This window comes from Lycorma delicatula, chromosome 13 (genome assembly GCF_047948215.1).
Source record: "Lycorma delicatula isolate Av1 chromosome 13, ASM4794821v1, whole genome shotgun sequence".
In the NCBI taxonomy this organism is placed as follows: Eukaryota; Metazoa; Arthropoda; class Insecta; order Hemiptera; family Fulgoridae; genus Lycorma; species Lycorma delicatula.
In genome coordinates, this window is record NC_134467.1 from 52,349,076 (window position 1) to 52,369,838 (window position 20,763).

The 20,763-nt window shown below is 36.1% G+C and overlaps 1 protein-coding gene across 1 annotated transcript in view; it reads left to right on the plus strand.

Moving 5' to 3' along the window:
* Positions 1-20,763, plus strand: part of LOC142334079 (ATP-dependent translocase ABCB1-like) — a 97,935-nt gene that overhangs the window by 52,608 nt on the left and 24,564 nt on the right. The window contains exons 9-17 of the mRNA XM_075381756.1: positions 181-352; positions 2,670-2,918; positions 4,851-4,976; positions 8,825-9,070; positions 10,796-11,047; positions 14,117-14,262; positions 16,393-16,510; positions 18,079-18,240; positions 20,069-20,170. Of these exons, the coding sequence (XP_075237871.1) occupies positions 181-352; positions 2,670-2,918; positions 4,851-4,976; positions 8,825-9,070; positions 10,796-11,047; positions 14,117-14,262; positions 16,393-16,510; positions 18,079-18,240; positions 20,069-20,170 (1,573 nt within the window). The remainder of the gene's footprint in view (positions 1-180; positions 353-2,669; positions 2,919-4,850; positions 4,977-8,824; positions 9,071-10,795; positions 11,048-14,116; positions 14,263-16,392; positions 16,511-18,078; positions 18,241-20,068; positions 20,171-20,763) is intronic.

Below are 20,763 nucleotides of genomic sequence, written 5' to 3' on the forward strand. Positions count from 1 at the left end.
TACAGAATTCAATTTAATTACGTTTTCATTTATAAATTGTTACGTATCGCAACCGTGTTTAAACTGTAGCGATAGCGATCTGTTTTAAGTTGTTCACTTTATATAAATACCTTCAAAAAACACATTAAACAAAAGTTTTAACGCATTTAACATTTTGATTTATTTATTTTTTACCGCTAGATATCACGTGGCATTGGAAGAAGGTAAAAAAATAGCGATGAAGAAATATTACATAATAGCATTCGGTATCGGAGCTGTATTCTTCATAATGTACGCCTCATTCGGTCTTGCATTCTGGTTCGGTGCTGAACTTATTGGTGCCGGCGTATCGACTCCTGGAAGTGTTTTCACAGTGAGTAATTAATTTTCATAGTAATATTCATAGTAATTAAAGACTTAAATGCGATTTCTAGAACGTTGTGTTTCTTGATTGTTTTACGTCAAGCGACCGAACAAATTTTGAATTTAACTTCTTATAAGTAATTTTGAAAACGAGTGTCGAGAATAGAACTACACATTCAGTGCCGATGAATTGCGGGCGTGTGTTCTATGAATCCATGAAACCTGCTGACCACGCGCATATGCGTGGTAGTACAGCGACTACCTTAATTACAAGGTAATATATTCCAGTATCACGCAAGATAGGAGCTCACTAGGAGCATTAGGAATAACGAGGTCGCAAATCTGTTTTGAGGCACAGTAGCCGTTATTTGGCACGGAACATTTGGTCTATGCTCTAGGGCGACCGAACGGGGTGGGCGGGAGAGATGCCAGCTAACCAAATACTTATATTCAAGTATAGTACTAAGGTACTAAGGAAGACAATGACTTGGTATAAACTTATTTTTGTTGCGCGGTCGGAGACCAAGACAAACCCCATATATGTATTGTTTAGCTTGTGCAAACGACCTTAGAGCACGGCTTACTGGAAAAAAAAGCTCGATACTTTTTGCTTTGCCTAAAAAACTAAATCTGGAGGGAACCTCGCCGTCACATTTCAGATTGTTACTTTTGTCTCACCCAGGCTGCCGGTCTTACATCCATAAGAAAACATTTGAGCGCATACCCCGATACAGACCTGTACCGCACGATGAAAATCGATTCCTAAAAGGCCGACGGAAGATGATCCCAGAGTGAAGGATCACAGAATTTAGAAACGGACAGAGTTACTGATGATAATGTAACGGGTGATTCCACGACCGATACCCGCTTTCGAAGCGATTTCATCGACGCAAAGATGGTGATCATCTAGTCAAAATTTTGGAAAATTTTGACGCATTCATTCGTCAAAAACATCACGATAACACACTGCGCAACCGATGATGGAATCTCTTGCTTTGACGAGACGCTCTTGATCGGAGAAATGCGAATGACAAGGCGGTTGGAGCGCGTAATCCCTCGCCGCCACATCTCCGCCATCAGTATCTCTCTTTGCCAGCCCGTTTGTGTTCGTTCTCAAGACCTGAAGATAAAACGTCCGGAATATATTTCACCGACCCCCGTGCTTGAGTTCCTTTACCGCATAGTGCTGGATATCAGCGACTTCAGAAAATCTTCATCTTTTTTATTTAGGAATAACCAGAAGTCACAGGAGGCTAAGGCGAGTAAATTAGCAAATAAACAGAATGTCCTAAACGGTAATCGATTTTTTGAGATGTGTTAATCGTAAATTATTACATCTCAGAAACGATCTGTACAAGACTTCACTTCACTTACTTATACATATCATCCTCATTCATCCTCTGAAGTAAAAAAAAAAAAGTTGAAAAGAATTAGTTGACTTTGTTACCGTTCAATAAATTCATATCGTACTAGCTGCTCGTGATTGAGGAAGTGTACCGCCATAGTTTCAAACTATGAATACGGCAAGGATGCTCTTTTCATGTGTCGTAAACTTAGGGATTTCCACTAGGTACTCTGGAATATTGCTTTGTAGTCATATTGGAAAATACGATCCAAAAACATATTTGGTCACCGTAATTACTAGGAAACGTGTTTATTTTATTTGCAAGAACATTTTTAACCGATTGTTGTTTCCGTTTGTTTCTCGAGTTTTAAGGTACAAATTTCCCGTGCCGGATTCTAAATTCTGCCGACTCTTGATTCGTTTTTAAATCATCACTCTTTTGTCACAGGTTCCACATCGGTAGAGTTCTATCAAATGTTGCACTTTATTCATGTTAGCAACCGCTATTTTTGTTTTGGCTGTCTACTTCTAGGTACAGCCTCTTGATTCTTTCTGAATATTCATATCGTAGCCCGCTTTCAGCATTTTGCTAAATTTCATACAACATGTATTGTTAACAAACTACTTTAAATTTGGTCATTCATTTTTAGACAGATGTTTACCTGTAAATATTAATCGCTTTTGTAATATCAACTAACCAGTGGCTTCTGTTAGCTTGAGGTTTACAGCCGCATCAGTTAAAACGCGTACGTAAATATTAACCGAAATAATTCCGATTAAATCGTTTGACAGTTTAACACTAACCGATAGTTTTGGGGGAATTAAATTCACACTTTGTAACCGCTTTGAAAACTTTGAAAACGAGGTACTTTGAAATCTGGTTTTATAAAATGTTAGATAAAAAGATGTATTTTATATTTTCGATTAATACTGTAAATTTATTTATAATTATATCGTAATTAATGTATTCTTTCGTTTACAGGTATTTTTTAGCGTAATGGCAGGTGCATTTTCAGTCGGTAACGCGTTACCGTTTGTAAATTCAGTGAGTACAGCTGTTGGAGCCGCAAGTACAATATTTAATGTTATCGACAGATTACCAGATATCGATCCGTATTCAAAAACCGGATTTATACCGTCAGTCGATCGTAAATTTATGAGCGACGATCCAACAAGTCGTATTAAATTTAATAACGTCAGATTCTCATATCCGGCTAGGCCAGACGTACAGGTAAGTACGAGGGTTAATCGTAAGTAAAAGACGCATTATAAACAGTCACTTTTAACAAATTATAATGCAAATTTTACATTATACATTAAGATTAAGGCAAACTCCCCGACTTTTTACTACGCGTCTCAAAGAAGATCGATAATCATCTTTGTAGGTACGACGGATTTGTAGATTTACAACATATATATGATGTAAAAATGTATCCTATACGCTCGATCAATATTGCAACAGCGATGGCGATAGTACGGTTTCAAAGAGATCAGCAGGTAGGGGGGAGGAAAAAACAATATCCTTACAAGTTCCCCGAGGTAAGTAATACGATGTTTGATACCGCTTACTCGGATGCATCCGAGTGGAATTCCTACTCGAAATCATCACTGCACCGTCACAGCGCATACGACATTTTTTCATGTATTCTAACGTGCGTTGAACAACCTCATCGACTCAGCGCTATCTTTCGAGAACTGCCGACTGTGAGAAACCAAGGTATTCAGAGCGCACGGTTTATAAAAATCTATTTGTATTTCATCTTCTCCAGTCGGTTTTTTATTCTTCATCTTTTTAATCGCTTTCTACGCTTCATCCTTTACCTTCATCGACTACCCGGCATTCCTTTTCTGCGTTTAGTTCCTCTCTCTTGTCGTATATAGGCCCTCCGTGTATTCCTTCCGTCTTTCTCTACTTCTTTCTCTTCGTATGGCGTTCTATCATTCCCTTTTCAAAAGGGAAAATCGCATCGACAAAATCTGAACCGAAGAGGAGAACCGAGAGGAGAGATAGGTGAGAAATATGCGGCAGAAGTCGCGAACAGAGATAAAGTAGATCTTTGAAGCAAATTTATGAATATATCCAAGTTAATTTGGCGATAAGAGTGCTGTGTAGAAGGTAAAATTTTAGAGAAAGGTAACAATTAAAATTAATTAATTAAAGAGATCGATCGCTCTGAAAAAAAAAACATGATATTCATCAAAAGCTGCTGTGAACGTTAATATATTTACCGAGGTCCACAAACCTGAAGTTGAGATCCACCAAATAGTCGGTAGATTTTTTTTATACAGATTGTTCCAAGACTTATTCCCTGAACTTCAGGTTCCAAAACGAACAAAAAAGTTCATATCGACATAAGTCCTATTTTGCTTTGTTTTCCTTCTGGACGCCATTTCGTGATTTAAAAAAAAAATCTATTTCTCTGGAACGGGTAAGCCTGCTTTAATTAGATTAGGAAAATCTAAGACAAAATAAAAAAAAATTAAAACGTCATCTTCAAAAATCTCAAAATGGCGGCCATCATTCTTTGTAATTATTTTTTCGATCGACACTTTATTTTGTTACGAAATTTATTAAGCGTTTTATTTTGAACAAAATGACACCTCGTTTATAAAAATCCGTAGACGATTAATGCAACCCGGAAGAACTCTTGCGCACCGTAATGCAAGCCGATAATTTATTGTCTTTTTTATTTCCTTCGCTAAATGTAATAAAAACCGTTAATAATAGTAAATTAATAAAGATTATCTGCTTGCAAATGACGGGACAACTGTCTGCAATAACTCGATCGCTTGTCAAAGAATTTTTACAAATCAGGTTCAAAATATAATGCTTAATAGATTTTTTAATAGGGAAAAATCGGTTCAAACAAATAATTACAAAGATAATGATGGCCGCCATTTTGGCATTTTTGAAGGTAACGTTTTCAGAATTTTTTATTTTGTAGAACAAGACGCTAGTCTTAGATCTGTCAAATTTAATTAAAGTAGGTTTACCGTCCCCGAGAAATAATTTTTTCGTCGAAGGAAAACAAAGCGAGAGAGTACTTAGGTCGAATCGGTACTTGAAGTCGGGCGAATACGTCCCGGAACACTCCGTATATTGTTTGAAAAAACGGAAATATTTGATTAATTATGTATTTATGTTTTGTTTCCTTAATGTCAGGTCTTAAGAGGATTGGATTTGAACATAGAATCTGGTAAAACTGTGGCGTTGGTCGGTGAAAGTGGGAGCGGTAAAAGCACTGTTGTCAGCCTACTGTTAAGATTTTACGATCCTACATGCGGAGAGGTAATTAAATATTTATCGCGTTCTAGAAAACCAATCCGGTCGGATGAAGTATATTATTTTTAGTAACATCTAGTTTTAGATTTTAAGTAACATTTTTGTAAATAATTTAAGTATATTATAACAGTAAAATATTAGACTAAGAGAAAACGTTACACGGTTTACGTTTCATTAAATGTTTTTGCCGGTTGTAACTAAATAATGTTCGTGAATTTAGCGCACTAACAACACAAAAAGCTTCAAAATTCTGAACATTTTTTGCTGTTTCTCGAGTTGTGTTTTTTAACGCTGCTTTAACCCCGACGTTTTCCTTTTTTATCTCCAAAACACAAATATAATTTCAGATAAGTCGTTCGTATCGAGAAGTATAAATGGTACGAACGAATGAATCGTTTGTGTTCTGCGCGCAGCCACATGGCGCACCAGGTATTTGCTCTGCACCGATAGGAGCTAAAGTAAAAATGTGAGAACCTACATCGCACAAATAAACCCACGCGCCGTCCTTTTTTTACGGGAAATATGATATATATACGTGTATTGTATTATATTATACTATAGTATTATAATTTTATTACCATCTTGTTTTCCGATTTATTTTAATAATAAAGAGCACAGCTTCTTTTTAAAGCGTTTTTGATAAAAACACCACAAGTTTGGCGATCAAAATCGGATGAAAGTAAAATAAGTTTTGAAATCGGCACTAGAAAAGTAGAATCGATATAAATTTTTTGGCCTTTGCGGAAGATCTTGCGACTTTACCGAACGACAAAATAGAAGTCGAAAATTAAAAAAATAATTACTTTAGAATAAAATGCACAACAAACAGAATTACAAAAAAAATTCACCTTACTTTTTTTAAACGCAATATACAAAAAAGTTAACGGTTTTAAATACCTGGGAGAAATAATTCGAGCGGGCGGTAAAAAAAAGCCGATGGAATTCGGGCGAATAAATAAAAAATTAATACGAGTTAACACAACGGATTTACAAAAAAAGAATATTTATAAAGCATCACCGAAAATTAAGATATTGTAATCGAGGGATAAAACCGGAAAGTTTGTACGTTTAACTCCATACTTAAACGAACAATTAGATATTATGAAAAAGAAGAAAAATATTAGGCCCGAGAATCAAACATATAATTCGATCGTTAAAATCTAACGAGAATTTATAAAAAAAAATGAAAATATTTTCCAAAGTATTAAGTAGCGAATATTATTTTTTCCGAATTAATAATAATAATAGATTAAGTAAACGTATTTGATTTTTACGGCGGCAAGAAACTTAAACAAAACAGAATAATTAGATATTTTTTATATTTCACGAAGAGAATTATGTAGGAAAGGGTTTATAATTTTGAATTCTGAAAAAATGAAAGAAATTAATGCGACATCCCAAACATCGTGAAAGACTGAGAAGAAAGAATAGAGGACAAAACGTCGGAGAAAGGGAATCTTAACTACGCAATTTTATTTCAAAAATTAAACGGCTAGTTTGTAATTTTAATAAAACGTTTTTCAATTAAAAAAAAGAGCGGTACAGTCGTTAATCGATCGATTTCAATACGGCGTATCGTTTTATTCGCAGTAAAAATTGAATTTACTTAATACTTATAAAGTAACCCGCCCCCGGGTTAGTCTGCCGGTTAAACTCGTCGTCGTAAAATCAGCTGATTTTTGAAGTCGAGAGTTCTAAGGTTCCAATCCTTATGAAGGCAGGTCGCTTTCGTATGGATCTGAATGATATACGGTGGATACCGGTGTCCTATGACGGTCGGGTTTCGATTTAACCGTCGATCTGGAGCGCACGTCTCAGGAGCGGTCGACCTGAGTCTGTTCCAGACTATATGTTTACCGGTACGTTTACATTTAACATAACAGCTACGTCAGGTCTGGCGATCCGGTGGCGGTAATTACAATTCCCTATTCACACTTTCACCCAGACCCGGCAATAGCTGGAATAAATACAATGAAATGTCAGATTAGTACAAGATCAACAGCGTATATGTTTTACTCGACAAACTAAATTCTGGACCTAGAAATCTTTTAAAGAGCTGAACTCGCTGTTACGATTATACACGATTACGATGTGTCGTTTAAAAAAAACCGTGTAACTTAAAAACCGAGCCGGCTCGAACTGCAGTTTACAGTTGCAGTTACTAATCGGTTGTTTATGTTACTACTCAATTCTATCGGTATGAGATGTGCACAGTTCACATCCTTCTTTACGGTTCTGTTTTTCTAAAAAAATACCTTATTCGATTGAGGAACGGGTTGCTGGTTGCTACATCGGAAGCTTATAAGCGTTCTGGATCCTTTCAACAAATATTCTCACAAAAATTTCTCGGTTCCAGTAAAACGGTATACCACGGAGGTCGATTTCACACGTAAAACGAAACCTTTCATTAGAAATCTAGAAATCATAGCCCGTATTCGAAGAAGAATTTCTGCCGATACGAAAAAATATTTACCTAAGTTATTACAAGACAACCGTGTAAAATAGTTTATCTTGCCGGGAGATTCATCACGATATAAATTTGAAAACGTATCGTGGAACAAATTAAGAGAACAGACAAAACCGAAACGTATTAATTATTATTGTCTTTTACGACCGCACAGGATGACTTTATTCAGTCTATTATACAAGTCTCTTCGATGGAACTGTTTAGGCCTTGCGGTCCTCCTAGAACTTTTTCATACGTTCCGATCTTTGTGCCTTTTGTAGTGTTCAAAATGTTTGTGTCGGGAGTTTTTTCTTGCGAGTGTGAAGCGAGTGTTTTTGTTCTTGATTTTCTTGTGTAATTCTATCTTATCTGTGGCGTCTTCTGATGTAAAGCCGATTTCCTTCAGATCTTCTCTTATTTCTCCGATCCATCACGATCCTGTCTCGGTATTTTTCGAGTCGAGGCCGTGCTGTACTAGCCGTTTCAGAAGTCCTGAATCTTGCATCCTCACGATACGTACAAAGAAACGTAGTCTCTTACGCACGGTATCGGTGATGGATTCTAGCTCTTTGTACACGACTTTGTCGGGCACAATCCACCACTAATTTAAAAAAAAAATGTTTTAATAATTTTTTTCTTCGCAGCTATTGGAAGGATAAAGTTTATTAATCGAATCCCCATACTATCGATGAATCGGAGGAGAACGTTCAACAAGAAATCGACGGGATCGACAACGACGTTTTTTGTCAGGTGACTCTCAATATGATCGAGCATAAGAGTGCATTATTGTGCACGTCGATCGCTTCAAACATTTTTTATAAAAATATGTAAACTTTTGTCAACGTAAATACAAAATTTTATTTTATTAAGTTTTAATTTTTTAATTTTATTCTTAAAATTACGTGTAAATTAAAGTTGCGGTTACCAACAATTTTCAAATATATTTCCAAGTACTTTCGGCGTTGCTACTCCATCATCAGAGATTTCTTATAAGATGTTAATTTAAAATTCATATGTCGAGTGTATAATTATATTTAAATTAAAATTGTTACTTTCATAATAGTCGTAAACATCTTACGGACATGAAGTTACAGTCTTATTGACGTATAAATTATTTTTTATTTCTTGACGACCGATTATTATGAACGTAACAATTTTAATTGAAATATAATTACACAAATGACATGAATTTTTAATTAACACCTTATAAGAAATCCCTGATGATGGAGTAGCCACTCCGAAAGCGTTTGGAAATATATTTGAAAATTATCGGTAGAAGGAAATTTAATTTATACAATTGTATTAATACCAACGGTGCCAAACGCTTACATATTTCAATTGCGTTTAGTTGAAGCGGTTCGTCTGTAACTTGCTCAATGTTTTATTGAAATTTTGTTTTTTTTTACAGATCGTTGTTGATGGTATACCGCTGAGAGAATATAATGTGCCGTGGTTTCGCAATCAGATCGGAGTTGTTTCACAAGAACCGGTATTATTCGGCATGACTATAGCGGATAATATTAAATACGGTTTTCCTACAGCTTTTAATGAGACAAATAAATTTGCCGGTCGCATTCCAGATGTGTCTATGGACGACATTATTAAAGCCGCCACTCTCGCTAATGCGCACCAATTTATCACCGCTTTACCAAAGGTAAGTAAATAGTATTTTTTTTTTTTTTTAAATTATTAATATCGGTAATAGTATACGCGTTATTAATTATTATTAAAATATTTGGGAGTAAAAGTACAACACCGTTATCGTTTGCGCGACATCGTGAAGAGAGGACAACGGTCGCTTAATTCGCGCTGAATACTGTGCGCTATACATTTTTCCTTTCCGATTTTGTTTAAGAGTGCAGTATTCCAAGCAGCCTGGAGAGGCTGCTTGGAATACTGCGTTACATGCGGAGTACAAATACGGGGCATTAAGGCGTGTGAGAAGCCGGAACGCTTTCGGTGCCGCTTCCTGACAAAAGATTTTTGACACTCCGAAATGCATTATCGATCTGGAAACGGGAATCGATTTATTAAGCTCGTTTTTATTGCAAATGAGTTTTAATTATTATCGAATATTTAAACGGTCGGAGAGCAGGTTATATCGTGAACGAGCTAAAATGAGAATCGAACGGAAAGCGCGGATGGTATGAAAAACGGCCGAGAATTTTTCAAGCCCGTTATATGTAAACCGACGGTGTACTCAACAGTACTTTGATCGTATTGAATTTCGATGTTGCGATCAGCAGTTGTTTTGTCGGTATGAGGACGGTATTTTTGGGGTTTAAAAAATCGATCGAGTAATGATCCGGATGTTTTTTGTGAAAACTCCGGGTTTAGAGGAAGACGTGGGGCCGCGCTTCCGCGAATTTGTTAATTTGACAGTCGAGGGTTGTAAATTATAATAGGTGGTCGTGGTCGAAAGTGACCGTACGAAGGCGACAATAGATTGTGTAAATACACCGACCGAATTGTCTGCATTCGCATCGGCGGCATCCTGATAGAGGCCAAATAGATGAGTTTTGAGGCTCTAAAAGACGACCTCCAGTAAAGCCCGTCAAGGCTGGGAACGGAGGAGTTGTTGCGGCGACCGGGATCGTCACAAAGCGTGAATGGAGGATGAGACAGGATATTACGAAGCGTTAGTTCGGAAGGGGCTGGCAGTCGCAGTATGAGAATTCGTATTCAAAACCGAGATGGAATTTGGGCGAGAGATGACACAATGAACGGGTGCGATAGACGATTCATTTTTATTTTTAGAGCCGGGGGGCAGGTGTTAGGATTAAATAGCGGTCACGGGAAGGATATTAATTAACATCGTTACCGCGGAAGAACCTTACCCTGGAAGAAACTTTGTATATTTCGGATAATAAGGTCGGGTTAATCGTTTTTTTAATTTGAAAAAGTAGGTGTAAAGTACAGTTTGCTGCATTTTCATTGAACAATTACAACAAATACGGGTCATCAAGGCATTTTAGAGTCTATAATATTATATCTTTGAACAGCCTACTGTAAACGGTAACACTTATGCGATAATAAGAAACTATTTTTATCAAAAAAATAAAGAAGCTCCAGTAAAGGATAAAACGGAAGAATAGGCTGCAATTTCAGTCCTAAAGTAGGAAATCTTTTCGGGTAGAACTCATTTCCTAAACGTATTACTTTTTTAATGAAAAAAAAAACATTAACGATGATTCTGGGTGGAATTGAAAATGAAATATCAAACAGCGCATGCGTGTAGCTTTCAGAGATGCGGTTCACAGTAATCGAAAAAAAAACCTTTTTAGGATCAATTAATAATAACTTTTGTAATATAATTTTGACAAAAATGTGATGTGAAAAAAACCGATTAAAATTATTATAATTTAATGTCTTTTGACAGGGTTACCGAACAAAGGTTGGAGATCATGGCGCCCAATTATCAGGTGGACAAAAGCAACGTATCGCTATCGCCCGTGCGATAATACGAGATCCAAAAATACTACTTTTAGACGAAGCGACTTCAGCGTTAGATTCTCATAGCGAAGGTTTAGTACAAGAGGCGTTAGAAAAGGCTATGAAGGGACGTACGACAATAATCGTTGCGCACAGATTGTCTACTATACGTAACGCCGATGTTATTTACGTTTTAAAGGTTTGTTTCCGACAATTAATTCGTTTAGATTACTTTTAAATTTCATCACCTAATTACTTTTATATACTCCTACATACGAGTCGAAGAATTTTTTCCACCGGATTAATGTATATACCGAATCTACTTTCACGGTCTGTTCTTTACATAGCCTGATAATCGATCTTAATATTCGACGTTTTTTTCAAGTTTGCCGCGCGTTACAAGCACGGTATTTTTTTTTTAATATTAAAGGTTTACGAGTTGTTAGGCGGGGTTTTCCCCGATCGACATATTACACGATTTCCGTCTGGAGGGCCAAGTCGATAAGGTTTGGTTTGACGCCCGGTCTGTGAATATATGACAATGCGAACCGTGTCCTGTACGTTTGTCCCAAGTACGAGACTGAACGTACTTAGGGAGCTTGAGAATATTAATTCTTTTCTAGATCTGCGAACCGATCGGAACACTCGTACAGAATGGAGCACGATTGTCGGCTTTTTTAGGTCTCTAGGCTTGCGGAGAGTCACAGAGGGTTTGATGTTGTAATACATTTGTGGCCCGGTAGACAGGGGCCCGCTTGGGCGCTTACTTCGCCAAGATAGGCGTTTCGGCCTCTGTTAAGTTAGATGTTGGAATTAACTATTTTTTTCCTCTCCGATGGACCTAATCTCGCACTGACCTCGCCTCCGAAAGCGAACCCGCTTGATAAGTCGGTGGAAATTTCATCGGAATGATGGGACGCTTGTGAAGTTTCCCGCTTTGTTACTTTGATAATTTAATTAATCACAGTTGTAGATCAAAACTACCACCGGTCCGATCAACAATTTTGTGAGGTGTGAGAGAAACACCTTTGATATTATCGCACTCAAATTATTCTAAATTTCTTGTCGCTGCAGTCCAGAAGTTTGTTTATAATTAAACGATTAATTATAATTCTAATTGTAAAATAATTAAAAGTAATAATAACCGATATAGCCACCTTACCGGTAAATAAGCGTTTAGTCGTTGAAATCTTTCGGTTTTTTCAAACCGTCATCAGGAGTTAAAATATTACAAACAAGTCAAAGTTAAAATACGTATACAGCGATGACTGTTTGCATGTTAAGAGTATGCCGAACGGAATAGAAAGGTAATTAAAAGGAAAACAGTGTTATATTTTAGTCGTTATTATTATTATTTCTTTATTTTTGTATTTAGTACTCGTTTAAATAATTTATCTTGTTTAAAAAATTGTTGTTCATCAATTATAATTCTTCGCTTATTATATACGTGTAATTTCTTAAAATTATGTGTATTAAAACGATTTTAAGAAATACCTAAAACGTTTGTAAACGTATTTGGATAGTATTATCTAAAATATGTTTAGAAAAATTAGAATTTTCGGGTTTATTGCTCTTAATATTACCAATGTGTTCTTTGCACGTATACCAAATTTACGATTGGTCATAACGACGTAAATCATACGCGATCCTCACAAGCCACACTATAAACCCCCATTAATGTCTATTGTCTTATCGCAATTATTATTAATATATTTCATTAATTTATTATTTGTAGTTTGAGCAGGTGTTAATTTTCTTTTCGATTTTTTGACTGTATGGAGTGTATTCATTTTTTATGTATATTTTTTTCAGTTTTATCCGATAATAATAATTTTATTATATAATTTATTTTAAAGCATTAATATTGTAACGGCAATGCTTTTGGTTATTTCTATTTCTTTGTTTCTTTGTAAAGACACTTTATCGCGTTTGAGGTAATGTACGGCTCCATACAAAAGCGCATTAAAAACAGCCATCTGTTTTTAACGATTTTTGATTAATTCTAATTAATCAGACATTCTAATTCTTCACAGAAGAATTAGAACGCTTCTGCGTTAGAGCGAGGCAAGGGGATCGCGCTTCCGCGGACTCTGTTAAATAGTTGTGAGGGCTACGAAATACGACAGAAGAGCGAAGCTGTCCGAAGAAGCCTACATCGAAGACAAAGACGAGTTAAAACTCGCCGATGGAAACGTCTACCGATATCTATATTTACATCGGTGGCATCCTGACAGAGGCCTAGCCGATCACCGATATGTAATCGGTGTCTGAGGGTAATAAGACGACCTCCAGAAAATTTCATCAGAGTTGTGAACGGAGGGTCGGTGCGAGGACCGGATGACACCCACAAGGCGGGTGTCTTCCCTTTAAGGGGTAAAGATGTCTAATTGTCACGTAAATCCGAAACTTCCACCTGTCTTCCGTTATGTCTGTTCTTGCCGATTTAAACTGTTCGGTGCGCTTATAAAAATTTCCACAGTTAATGTACTTTTTACTGCGTATCCTGTTTTAACACACGCTAGTGAATTTTGGCCGTAATGCGCGGTTCCAACACCACTCGCTTGCGAACGGTGTACGGTACCGCGCTTTTAGGTTAGCTCTTGGAGCTAGTTAGGACACCGGTCGCTAAACTGTTTCGCGGCTCAGTAGCCGTTTGCGGCACAGATATTCGATGTTATGCTTTAAGGCGACCGAATAGGGTGGCGGCGGGAGAAATGCCAAGCAAACCGACCGGGAAATATAAATTTCATAGCAGCCGTTCTGCCGCATACTCGTTTAAAACGAAACCGACCTTTTTGAAAGAAAAAAATAAGTTGTAATAATGAAAACTAATATTTTCAATGTCGGGTACCGACTTCAACGATAGACGTTTTTAATTTATACGTATAATTAAATAGTTTTTCTGTTACGGCGTTTGTCTCTAGTTACTGAACGACCTCCGTATAACGGCAGTACTCGGATATCATTAACTAACGGATCGGATAACAAGTTTGTTTGGTATAAACGTGCGACAAAGTCGTCACAAGAATCATTATCTCGATTCACGTATATGACCGTTGTGATGTTTAAGACTGTACAATAAAGTAATTTAAGTTATTTCGTTCTTCTGTAAATTATATTCTTATAGTAATAATAATTATATTCGTTCTTTTTTTATCTTTCTTTTCGTTTAAAATTTTGTCGCGTTTGAAATTATTCTTTTTCCAGTAATCGCTTTATTTTCATGCGGTTTTGAAAATATATACCGATGTTTGCATTTTTTTAACAGGATGGCGTCGTCGGTGAATTTGGAAATCACGATGAACTGATGTCAGCGCAAGGTTTATATTACAATCTGGTGACGTCTCAGACTGCGAATACACCGGAAGACAGTGATGACGAAGATACCGGTGATCAGATATCGGACAAACACAAGTAACTGTTACTACTGTCAATTTGAAAATTTTATTCCTTAAATATTAAGCTTTTTTTGATACCGAGATTCAAAATATCAAATCGAATATTTTTATCTCGTATAAGAATGCGATCCTAATTATATATAAATTATTGTTCTTTAATAATGTTAACAGATATTATCGTGAAAACGTTCAGAAATATTTTAAATATATAAAAACTATTAAACATTCGACGATTATCGACGAAATTTCTGTCGGTATTTAAAAAAATCATCAAGCTGTTATTTTCACTCTTAGAACTTTAATTCACGTAACTTTCAATAAAGAGTATTTTTCAGCTCCCTTAAAACTTCCCGTTTCTCAAGAAATATTCACCGTCGATTTAAAAAATTATAAATCTTTAAATCGTACGGATAAATCACACTTTACAACATCTAATAAAGTTTACTACTTGAATCTTAAACGAATTACCGACTTGATACTGTGTAAACATTATGATACGTAGAGTATCTATAGATTAATCTACGAAAGCACAGTCGACTTTAGCTATATTTCGCCGTTTCGTTCTGTATCGCTCTTGTAGTACGCGGTGAAATACAGAGGCGATTGTCGCAACTCGAGGTGCGGCTGGAGGAGCTCTTTTAATTTTCGACCCCCTCACCAAAAATGTCTGATGGTGAACACGTCGTCGCAAATCAGCAGATTTCGAAGTCGAGAGTTGTGAGATTCAAATTTTAGTAAAAGCAGGTTACTTTTATACGGATTTGAATAGCGGATTGTGGATACCGGTGTTCTTTGGCGATCGGATTTCAATTAACCGTACGTCTCAGAAACGACCGATCTGAGACTTGATTTACGCGACTGAGATACTTGATTTTCATTTATACACATCATCCTCATTCATCCTCTGAAGTAATACCTTACGGCAGTACCGCAGGCTAGTCTTGAACCTTTATCTTGATCGCTTGCCGTAATCTTTTCAGTTGTTAGAATCGATCGTTCGACGGAGCGACAGCAGCTCGTAATGAACGATCGATTTCTTTCCGATCCCGCTACGTACACAGCATAGCTTTCCTTGCCGCCTTTTGTGGAGCTTTACCTAGCTTCAATCGGTATTTTCTATACTTTATTGCGGCAGGTGCGCCGTTTTTCATCGCACGTAATAAGCCGGTTCAAAACGGTTCCGTTTCGTTCCGTTTTAGCGACGATTCGCAAATGAAAATTCGATCCGTTAAATTCTTCTTTGTTAAAAAATGCGGTACCCAAACATATCCGGCCTTCTTCAAACGGCTTAAAACCGTTTTGAGGTCGACGTTTAATTCGATGCTGAAATCATAACCGCTAATGCGGTGACCGTTCTCATTTTTTCTCACGATCTCATTTACTTTTTCAGTCACCGACCGACCAGAGCGAGTCGCATCATCGACGTAAGGATTTCCAGATTGCAAACATTGAACCGCGTTAGCGCCAGCTAAGTGATACCGCATCGTGTCTATAAACACCACAAATTTTTTTAAAAACTTAAGTCTCATTCTTCCCTTTTTAGTGATAAAACTTATCGAATTTCTGCTTCGCTTTCATTCGTTTTTTCAAGACTCGATAACTTTTTAATAAATCATAGCCTTTGTAAAAATAGTCGGGGATATGTTACCTTTCAAAAGTACCCAAGTGTTGTTATTACCAGAGTTATGCGATCCTAAAGCCACCTACTAGGAGAACACAAATAAATTTTTCCCCGCCTCTCAGTAGATAGATTACTAAACAAATACCAAACGCGATACAATAAGACAAACATATATATATATATATATTGTTACGTTCCACTTGTGCCGTCGGGTGCTGATACCTAGCGAGTGCTAGGGCTCTTCGGCAAGCTATGATCATACGGCGGTCACAACGTGTCCTACGTTATAATACCGCAAGGAGTGGTCATTATGATGTAGCGACCTGTATTCATTCCGAAACTTGGATTAAAGGAAACTGAAAAGGAATAGGTCTTTAAATATTCATTATTAAAAAAATTACGATCCGACATTTTTAGTCGTGATACGTTAAAAAATATTTTACTACCTCGATGTTTTACGGTAGAAGTTCAGTTTAACTTCGACGTGTATTTTTTTAAAAATGTATTTGTTGTTTTTTTTTTCAGAAATGAGATCACTTTAACATCAAAAGAATGGAAAAAAATGAGTCGCTCGATAAAGAAAATGGATTCTCCAGGGAAAAAGCCGCACGATAAATCAGAGTACAATTGCATTAATGATGAGGTACATATTTACAAACGACTGTAGTTAATATCTTTTTTTGCTTTGTATGTTGATCCGTCCCCCGCTGACAGATAAAATTATTATTTTTTTAATATTAATACGCTTTACGCACCGCAATTTTTATCTTCGTTTACCTTCCGGTCTGGTGTTTTACGTGTTCTCTAATACCAAATTATCTAAACTTGGATATATTAATAGACGGCCCACCGGCCTAGTTTAAACAAGAAAGTACGATTACACGCTTAACGTGCACAGCTCAAAATTATACGTTCACATTTATTACGCGGTAACCGTGTTCCCCGCATAATTATATTATAGTGTGCAGTATTTAACGTCTCATCTCGAGTCAGAAATATTGTTTGCGGATTGCGGGACAATAGCGGTCGGGTTCCATGCGGCCTTGGATTCAGTGATCAATGAAACCTTTGGTCTGTGCAGCGGCTCGCATTATGCGGGAGAGCTAAGAGAATTACATAAATTATTATCGAAGTTTATTTGCGAATTAATTTCAGGGATTTATCAGATATCAATGAAAATGAACGTCTATGCCGTTAGTGCTCTGTAATATTCTACGAAATAGATATCCTTCTTTCTAACATGATTTCTTGTTACAGTAACCGGGGTCATCCGGAACGCAGAGATTATCCGAGTACGACCGGATGACGATGAGATATTTTTCATGTACGATTCTTAAATTTCAGACTTTTGTGTAACAGGCATGATAACACGGTTTCGTAGTTATTTCTAAATAAAAATTCAAAAAGTCGACTTTAAAATAATATACAAAACAATTACTAAGTTACTTTTATATCTAGAATAACCCTCAGTAGGAAGTTTACCGATGTCACTTGTAGGGGTTAATGTCTTTTTAATCTTCGTTAAAAAGTATTAAGACGGTAGGTTGATTTTTTTTTAGCCGTTAATAAATATATTAGAGCCAAGACTACAAGATTTTTTTTTGTGTACATTCCAATTATTTTACGATTTATAAATCGTACCTCGATTAATATTTTCCTAGAGTAAATAAATTTACCGAATAATTTCTTACAATTTTAGTAAATTTTCACGAAATTACAAAATAATTAAACAGCAAAGTTATAAATAGAAAACGCGTAAATTAAATTCATATTAAATCGATGTTGGTTTTTTCTATGGTAATTTGTAATCTGGTATTTTCCGCCACCTCTTTGTCGAGATTATGTTGAATTTCTGTTTATTCCGGGTTTTGGGTTAGAGATGCTAAATCGACCGCAAAAGACGAGGGTAATGATTTCTTTTGTTTTCGTTTTTAGAATAACGAGACAGATTTCTAATTCCGTTCGAAGATTCTTGTGTTCATTTATTAAATAATTTTTGTAAAATTATACTAAAGACCGATATACAAAAAACGAGCTGTTTTTTGTTTTATTTTTGGGGAATAGGGGAAATTCCCCGTACCGGTCCAATAATACATTTATCGGACGTAACTGGAAGATTTTAAAAAATTTCTCCGAGTTTAAGCTTAACAAATTTAGCGCATATTTTACTATTAGTGTATATTTTATATTTTTTTGACTTTTTTCTTCTAGTACGAACAAAAATCTGACGATGACAACCAAACCGACGTGATGTGGCGTTTATTAAAACTCAATTCTCCAGAATGGTATTGGGTGCTCTTCGGCTTAATTGGGTGTTCAGTATCCGGTATAACAATGCCGGTTTTTGCATTTTTCTACGGCGAAATGTTTTCCGTAAGTATTCTTTTTTTGCATTAACCTAGCGATGACTAGTATATTAATTTAATTTTTTATAAATTATCGTTTATAATTTATTATTTTACCAAATCGTTAAAATCTCTGGATTTCAATTTTTCCACGTTCGATTTCACGTTGACAGAGAGATTTGACAATTATCGTTTGCCGCAAGAGAAAAAGAATATTCTACGACTTTTATAAACGCTCTAGGCTCTAGCTCCATCTGGAAATTTATTTTATTATTATTATTAGCCTTTTGATATTTTAGCGTCTAAGGAATATGGAGATATCCTTATCCTTAATAAATCGTGCGAAGACAAATTAATAAGTTAATTAATTACCGTATTTAGAATTCGATCCTCTCGATAAACAGACAACCCTTTTACAGGATTAGCAAAAAGGAATAAAAAACCTTTTGTAGGTATCGTTAAAATTATTATTAAAGCCAAATTTTAGCCGACTAACTGCAGTCGAATGAAATGTATTTAGGAACCGTGAAAGTCGATTTTGACTTTCGCGATTTGGCTTTCACTCCGGCAGGTGTATTTCCCAGACTTCGGAACCGTGCAGAATTTCAAGTTTATACAGAGCGAGCAACCTATAATGAAACCGCTATCCGACACTATTTATGAAAGATTCTCACACAATTATGTTACTACCGATTATTACTGCAGTTTGACAGGTGGTTGTTACGTGTCGGTGCAGTATACGTTTTGTTACAGTGCAGTTGTGTTTGTGTAAAATGCCTTATTCAATCCGGGAGAGGATAGCTATAGTCGAGGCCTATATTTGAAGAATCACGCCAAGTATTCGTAGAAAAATTTCCGAATGCCTTTATCCCAGCGAAGAGTAGCGTACACGATTTAATTAAAAAATGGCGTACAAACGGTTCAGTTTCAAATGCAAAACGAAATAGGCAACCTTCCGTTAGAACTCCACAGGCCATCGCCCGTATCGAAAGGAGAAAAAAATCAGTACGATGACAATCCGGTCTTAAATGCACATCATATCGTAAAATTCTTCACGAATTAAGATGGAAATCGTACCCCGTTACAACCGTGCAACAACTGAAGGGTACAGACAACGTGGCCTCTACGTTTCTACTTGCGACTTTTTCCTTTGGGGCTACTTAAAGGAGAGAGTTTATTCATCTAATCCCCACAATATTAATGAACCGAAGGTGAACATTCAACGCGATAGAGAACAACGTCTTGCGTCAGACGACTCTCGATATGATCAGTCGAGCACAAAAGCGCATCGACGCCCAGAGTGGTCGTTTTGAACATCTTTTGTAATATAACCTACCGATTCTGCAGCGGCTACGTTACGGGTTCGGCTTTACGTTTCTCACTTTGTATTTTTCCACCTTTCTCGTACTCGGTATCCACTTCTTTTTATCTCAGGAGTAAGCGAGGAAAAGATCTCATCGCAGTAGCTTACTAATAGGAAAACATTCACGCTAATTTTCACCTCTTCCGTTCTCAGCGCTTCTTTTAAAGCGAATCTTTACATTTAGAATATTAATCCAAAATTATACATTTGAAATTATTCTAGCCGCCCTATTTAGAATAATTTTTCTGTACTTAAACCGTCTTGAAAGCGGGAAAATCAATAACGATTAAATCGATCAGGATGTTCCTACATACATATAAACATATGTACGAATTTAAAAATGCCCTTTACAGATACATCGATTAAGGAAATTAAGATGCAGTAATGATTTCCGTCGTTATTATTATTATTAGTTTATAGTTTTACTTTTTTAAAGTCTGTGAAATCGGTTTAAAAAGAGCGATCGGTAATCGATCTTCTTTTATTTTTTTAGACGTTCACATTACTGGGTGATGAATTAGAATCGGCCGCAAGATTTTGGACTTTAATGTTTTTCGCATTGGCACTAATTAGCGGATCGTTTTACATACTACAGGTAAGTAGTACGTTCAAATTTATATAGATTTTTTTCTTTAAATTAATTTTCATTGAATATTTTAAAAATAAAAACCTCGTTAAAAGATTAATTAAACGAAAGAGTACTTCCAGATATTTCTGAAGCTGCTATACCGCTTCTTTTCTGACGGTATCGATAGCGGCACCTGTTTACGGCGCTTATGTTAAATCGGTTAAAAACTCTTGTAATATACAAAGATTTGAGTAATCGTTTAAACATGAAAAACACGGATTACGTGTCCGAATATTTTTTTCAAACGTTTAATTCGCGCTAAAATTAACTCCAAATGTAAAATTAAATAACAAATAAAATACGTAAGTACTTTATATAAGTTTTCCGGTTTCAACCTTTAAAAATTTTCCTGGAGTCGATTCAACGGTAAAACGAAACGACGAAAACGTTAGTCTAAGCTCGACAAAACTTTTGCGGCGAGTAAAGATATTATTCGGTAAACTCTGCTTTCACTTTAACGATTCGGTCGGAGTAAAAGACAACCAGAAAAAACAAAAACTATTTTATTATTAAATGACGTAGAGAAAGCGGTCATCCTTCTTCATTAAAGCGTTCGTAGC